This window comes from Hippoglossus stenolepis, chromosome 4 (genome assembly GCF_022539355.2).
Source record: "Hippoglossus stenolepis isolate QCI-W04-F060 chromosome 4, HSTE1.2, whole genome shotgun sequence".
Taxonomy (NCBI): domain Eukaryota; kingdom Metazoa; phylum Chordata; class Actinopteri; order Pleuronectiformes; family Pleuronectidae; genus Hippoglossus; species Hippoglossus stenolepis.
Window position 1 is genome coordinate 12,462,350 of NC_061486.1, and position 7,095 is coordinate 12,469,444.

Here is a 7,095-nt window from a genome sequence, read left to right on the forward strand (position 1 = left end):
CTCTGCAACCATTAAACTATTGTGCAGCGTTTGTTATATTAATACAACGAATTTCTTCCATTTTGTGCCACTGGTGCTGGAAATGTTGCGTGTAATTTGCGTCGTTGACCGCTAGTTGTCGCTTTTACCACCGTTAAGAGAGGAGACAGATTCCAGTGTTTGGGGAAGAAATGGAGGAGAATGGGAAACGTGTATTTTCTTTTGAATATTAGATAATCCTGGCTTAATATTTAAACTACAGTGCCGTATAAAATAATACAACTAGGGCCCCACCCCTTGTTTTTAATACTAGTTGCTCCATGTGCATGTACGGTGGCTGATGAGGTGCAAGACGGATCCAGGGATGCTGAGGAAAGCTGCTGTTGTTGCCACCGGTGGAATCAGCGATGAAGGAGGACAAGCAGCAGCTGGAGGAGTGTGTGTGTGTATGTGTGTATGTGTGTGTGACAGACTCCTCCAGAAACACACCCCACCCAGGACCCGAGTGAAGAAGCTGCCCCATGTTTTCCTTTAAGGTAATTGATGTTCCCCCCCCTCCATCACTTAGCTTAGCGCTTTGTTAGCCGCTCTGTGGTTATGCTAACAGCCCTGATCCAGCTAACTGAGCGGCTGCTGATGGATGGAAACCAGGGATGAGCCGAGGTCCCGCTGCCACTTTCAGTTCACTGGCATCAGCTGCTGGTACCGTCTATTCACTGGAGTAGACGAGGAATTAAACACATCATCATCATCATCATCAGCTACTTCCCCTCTGCCTCACTGCTCTGGAGGTTTCCATGGAAACGCAATTAAAGCCTCAAAAATGTTCTCAATTAGTTTTTTGTGCAACCTAAAATCCCCAAGACCTTAATATCTGCTTCCACACATCTCATTGTAAAATACTGAAACTCTCCTGATGTAGCACTCTGTTAACTTTAATTAAGGGAAATGTCAAATAAGAATCGTAGACAGGGCTGCCCCCTAGAGCACAGAGGTTATAAAACATACAGGAATAATAAGTAAACATGCATAAATGTATTACAACCTATCTGTTGTATCTCTTTTGCACCTAAAGAAAACTGTTCCATAGATAGATAGATAGATAAATATAGATTTATAGATATATAAATTTAGAGAGTGGCATGTAGATATATATACATATAGAGAGAGATATATAGACAGGCAGACAGATAGATAAAATACAGAAATATAAAATACACAGCCCTGACACAGTTAAATCATTTTCAGTTAAAAAATAACAAATCTATCTATTGTTGTATTTGTTATTTATGATTTGATGTATGTTTGTTTGTCTGTGCATGTCCATGTCCATGTCCTCTTTTTTCTTTCTTCTTTTATAGATAGATAGATTTGTTTTGGCATATCTTTATGTTTATTTATTTTTGGCATATGTTTGTGCATCCAACAACAACAAATAAATTAATTAACAGAAAAAGGTTAGGGTCACCCTTATCACACATAACACTCAACCTCAACCAAACCATAATCCAAATAATTACTGTAGATACACATGAGTGCAATTTTTTTTTTTAATTCACATAAATCAAGTGTCTTATATTTTTCTATAACTCTATTTTTAATACTTTAACAAGTGTTTAGATCATTATGTTGCTTAAATGCATCCAAACTGAGTTCTTCTGCTACACGCAATATCACTGCTTCACCTCTGCATGACATCCTGACACTTGTGTGTTAATGGAGCTGCACATAGCAACCAAGGCAACAACAACACAATTCTACACTGATTTATTTCGTTTTTTAAAGTGCACAGGTCCAGTGGGAGCATTCTGTGGCTCAGCACCCACTACCCTCGCATCTATTTTGAATCTATCTCGAAGTCTTTGAGAGTAAAGAGTGGGTCCCGCTCCAGTCCAGCGAGGGTAGGCCTGTCAATCGGCATGGTCTTACCTCCTTGTACAAACGTCACAGCAGATGAAGAGACGTCCCCCTCACCCCACCAGACCCTCGCCCGGCCAACTATAGTGCTATTATAGTTCAAGCAAAGGCTATTTGTTTGGTTACTCACAAAGGGCTGCACAGTCCACGTCTTTGGAGGGTAATGCTGTGTCTTTCTACTGTAAGCGATATAACTGAGCAAGATGTGCCTCCAGGCTTTTTTCTCTCCCCGTGTGATGTGATTCAAAGTTGGTTGGACGATCGCTGACTGGCAAGCTTTCTGAAAGAAACTGTGAGTTTGTTTTAGCAGCTTTTCCTGTTTGTTTCGTCTTCAGAAGAGAAGATGGCACTGCTCGTGGTTTACTCACTCCTGTGCCTTTCCTGCTGGGCCTGTTTCTACTTTATCGTGTGTTATGTCAACGGCTCCAGGAGCTATGAGTGGAACTGCCGCCTCGTCACCCTGGTTCATGGCATCCTGGCAGTCTGCATCACCGCATATATAGGCTATGTGGATGGACCCTGGCCTTTCACCTATCCAGGTACCATGCTCACCTTCTGTCGATTCAAACCATGAAATTCTAATGTTGGGTTAAAAAGAAAAATCATGTTCATTTGTACTGTAGAGATAATCACTAACAGGAAGGGCTGCCATAATGATATTGATATCGATTAGAGCCCAACTTATGTATTCAATAAACATTTTACAAAAGAGACAGAAGGAGTGAACAACATCTTTCACATATCGATTCCTCAGATTCGCTTTGGAAGCTTTTTAATTTTCAGTATTGCTGTTTATGTTTATTTTACAATATAAACTATGCGGAAAAGGTGTTCATAAAGTTTAGATTTTTTAATTCTTAATTCTAGAGATTTATTTGGTTGTACTTGTGCTTTCTCTTTATTCATAGTTATTTATATTAAAGTGTATGGTTGGTCTCCCAAATATCACCATTGGCCAATCAAAATCTTTATCGGTTGTAACTCGAAAACAGATTAAATGAATATGGTGTATAACTGCCAATCTGCAAATAATGTTATTGAATATTATTTGGTCTAGATATTCAGTTTGTTATAACATCCGTTGTAAGTTTATTCTATTGCCGACATAATTTGTCAATGTTTTTTATTTAATTACTAACCTTCACATGTTGTTGAAAATTCAGCAGGTTGTTTTTTCTTGTATTTGTAAATATCCCAGCTAAAACTTGTTTCTCTTCTGTTCTGTGAATGCCAGGTACTAAGAACACCCCTCTGCAGATAAGTGCCATGGTGGTGAGCCTGGGCTACTTTATCTTTGACATGGCCTGGTGTGTGTACTTCCGCACAGAGGGACCCGTTATGCTGGCCCACCACACCATGAGCATCCTGGGAATCCTGCTGACCCTGTGGCTGGGGGAGTCCGGCATCGAGTCGTGTGCGGTTCTCTTCGGCAGTGAAATCACGAACCCACTCCTGCAGGCACGCTGGTTCCTCAAACAGACGGGACATTACAGGTCGCAGCTGGGGAACGCTGTGGACGTCCTGTTTGTGCTGCTGTTTGTGGTGATGCGAATCTTCGTGGGAGGCACAATGCTGTACTGTGAGCTGATCTCCCCGAGACCCAGATTCTTCATCAAGTGCGGGGGAGTGGCCATGTACGCTCTCTCCTGGGTGTTCATGGTGGACATTGTTCGATTCGCCAGAAGAAAACGCAAGAGCTGGCACAAGCAGCAGAGAGAGCAGCCGGAGACGGTCGCAGCTAATGGGCATGAAGGGAAGATGGACTGATTGAACATTGCTTTATAGGAAATCACTTTACATTCTGTTTTGGAGCTGCAGGGGAAAGGACAAAGATCAACTTTTTTATGTTTGTTTGAGTTTTTTTTTTTTTTTAAAGCGGGATATTTTAAAATCCTAATTTTCTATGCTAGGAAATACCCTGTGTGGTTTGTTGTCATTGCTGCTGAACACAGGTTAGATTCATGATGTAAAAGGCAGCCTACTGGTGCAGAAACAACACAGATGTAGTTTACGTCATAGAAAACCAAAGCACTTTCTATAATCACACGAGCAGATGTTGCTTTCAGTTGCAGTGAACTGTTGCCTTGTCGTATGTGGTCGTGGGAAGTTCACTATTAGTAAAGAAATAGTTTACATGTACTATCCATGATCCTTGTGAAAGATTTTTAAAGCACATAGAAAACATTAGGATTGGTTTCCTTGGAATCCTGTTGGTTTTTTTATAAAACTTTGAGCAGATGGGACAGGTGTACTCAGGGAGATGAAGTCAGACTGGAAAGTGTGTGTGATGAGCTTCATTACTTTGTTTATCATAATTTATAGTAATGCCTGCTGTCTGAAATCCTATTCCAGAGCCTGCTCAAAATATTTCCACTTATTTTACTTCACTTATGTATGTGGACACATGGAGAGACACCACTCTCTGATACATAGTTCTGCACTGGTAATGCTATTTATTTTGCATTCCATTTGGATCTATGAATTGGTGTCATCATTCTAAGTTTACACAGTGAAGTGTCTGATTTCAGGTTTCACGCTGAAAGCACCGACAGTATTCATATTTATTCAACAGAGTAATGTTTCAGTTTCACAGAGGACTTGACAGTTCAGTGGAATTTAATGTGATCTGTACATTGAGCTGATCTTCTGTGCAACTTCTGCTCCAGTTCTGTTTGAGCCAGCACCTGTGAACATTAATGTACGTGGTTCACACACCACTGCCTGCAGTCACGCAAACAGGAGCATCCTTTTCTTAACAGCCCCCGAAATATTGGATTCATAGATTTATTCTTAACACAATATACACACACACACACACACACAACCAGGACTGGGCAATAGTCATCATTGTTTGACTTTCAGTAAAACCACATTGAGATGTTATATTATATCAAGTTATTGTTTTGCAAAAAACTATTGTCCAATTTAACAATAACAGACATACTAGCTGCAAATTATTTTTGCACAATTCAATTACATGTGTGAAGAGTTTTATCCAAGTGAACATTGGTTTGAGTATTTAATGTGTGATTTGTATAAATTGTTTTCCGTATTGTGGTATTAATTAATTGAAAAATATTAAATTCAATGTTTTAAAATGGAGTTCCACCATATTCATCGGATACAAAACACAAATGCCTCATTGTGTAAAGATGGTAGACTTGTTGACTTGAGATAATATCATGACTCGGCCCACTCTAAGACTGCATTCGTCTCTGCACAGCTAATTCTGTCATCTCTGTGCCCAGACTTTGTACATGTTTTCTTATTATTGTGACTGTATCTTCTTTATTATTTTAGTGCACATATTTTTTTTTACAGTGCTCAAAACTTGTCACCCATTTATTTTCACATATATGTTGGATTGAAATGTAATGTCTTATAATTACTCTCTACTTGGCTGCTATTATCATACTAGCATCAACATTGTATCCATGACAGTAAAAATCTAACTGGTGTGTGCCTTAGTTATGTGAATGTATTTCCCTATTTGTGAGTGAGAGTGTTTGTTTGGGCGTGTGTGTGTGTGTAGCCATTCTCAGTTTAGGGTTTCATGATTGGCCTTTTTGTAATTTCTCTCCTTATGACAAATGAAATAAATCTCTGATATATTGTTTGTATGCTTGTGAATACATATAAAACTAAGGAGTTGAGTGCCTACTAGAGAGTAGAGTGTGTACCTCCTCCAAGGTCCACATAATTTACTATTTATTATAGTAGAAATATGGTCTGGTAACCTAAACTATTTATTTCTCCTAAAGAAAGAGAAACAAAATACTGGATCCATGGGTTCCTCGCAGACCCAGGCTCCGTCCCTCCACAGCAATTGGTTGAAATCAGTTTTGGAGTTTTTGCGTAATCCTGCTAACAAATAAACCAACAAATAAACAGACAGAGGTTTAAACATAACCTCCTTGGCAGAGTTGGCAACAAATCTCCAACTAAAACTCCAGGATAAGCTGACACTGTACTGAAATTTCCCATGTTGTCCACATGAGGGTGTCAAATCGTTTATGTATGGTATTAATGATCAGTGAGGATTTGGCAGTGCTGAAACAAAGATAAATATTAAGAAACAAATGATCTTACAGCATTGGCAACTGTAAATAATGCTACATTATACTTCTAGTAAAACAAAACTGGTCTGTTTTGATTGTATTGTCCTTTTTAGAATTAATCCAACAAAATATTTAGAAATTTTCATTCGTTTTAATGCATTCGGGAACATTTTAGGGGGAAGTTTTATGTATGATGTATGAAACTATATGTACTACAGGACTGCAATGTACGATGCAGTGAAAAGGTAATTGTGTAATACTTAATACATCTGGTTCAATAGGTGGCAGGATTCTGTTCAGCTCTGTAGCACCCAGCACATTGAAAAGACTCTTCCATTCAATATTTCATTTGAGCACCTCATTACAATATACATTGTCTCAATGACGTCCACAAAGTGGTGAGGGAAAGAATGTCCTCCTAACAGAGAAGAAGAGTGGACGTTTAACCGAACTCAGTTGAGCTGAAAGTAGAGAAGAGACGAGGCGTAGCACTGTAACTGCTTTATTTAAGCACTGTCAGATAAAAGTACAATAATAGTCTGATAGATCGAATAATTTAACATCAGTATAACCGCAGCAATTACAGCACCATCCGTTATTGATGATAACACCAGGAGTATGTGAGATATCTGTAATTTTGGGTGAACAGACCATTTAAAGAATAATACAAGCAGAACATGTTTATGCTGACCTCTAGTGGTTCCTGCTTTGCAGCAGTGGTTTCTTGTCTTGTGTTGTCAGCCCATTCTTTGTATTATATTTTTTGGATTATCTTTTTTTCATTTACCTAATCTTCGTCAACACAAAATTCAACCATAATCTGTAAGCTAGCATTTCATTGTAGTTGCTTTCAAGTGTAAGTAAGTCATTTCTAAAACATATATGACACTTTAAATTTACAATATTCACTAACCAAATGATTAGATTTCTTGTCAAATACTTCAACAATATGTCTTGTTCTTTCTACTCCATCAGGATGACAAGAAAATCCCAGATACATTGAAACACTTGAATGTTGTCAGTGCTTTTTGTGTTTTAAGTACACAACACAAGTATTTGTTTATACATTATATCAACATGTGAAAACACGAACAATGAAATTAGGTAATACCCCCCCTAAAATGATTTTTTTAACATACAA

The 7,095-nt window shown here is 38.6% G+C and overlaps 1 protein-coding gene across 2 annotated transcripts; it reads left to right on the forward strand.

Moving 5' to 3' along the window:
• The first annotated feature begins 152 nt into the window (after positions 1 to 152).
• Positions 153 to 5,510, forward strand: tlcd5a (TLC domain containing 5a). 2 transcript variants are annotated; one of them, XM_035153515.2, is made up of 3 exons: positions 153 to 515; positions 2,232 to 2,435; positions 3,131 to 5,510. In XM_035153515.2, the coding sequence occupies exons 2-3, from the start codon at positions 2,240 to 2,242 to the stop codon at positions 3,661 to 3,663; spliced, it is 729 nt and encodes a 242-aa protein (XP_035009406.1). In that variant the 5' UTR covers positions 153 to 515; positions 2,232 to 2,239; the 3' UTR covers positions 3,664 to 5,510. The 2 variants fall into 2 exon arrangements, with proteins under 2 accessions (XP_035009406.1, XP_035009407.1); XM_035153516.2 differs by lacking the exon at positions 153 to 515 and adding an exon at positions 1,337 to 2,077.
• The last annotated feature ends 1,585 nt before the right edge of the window (positions 5,511 to 7,095 follow it).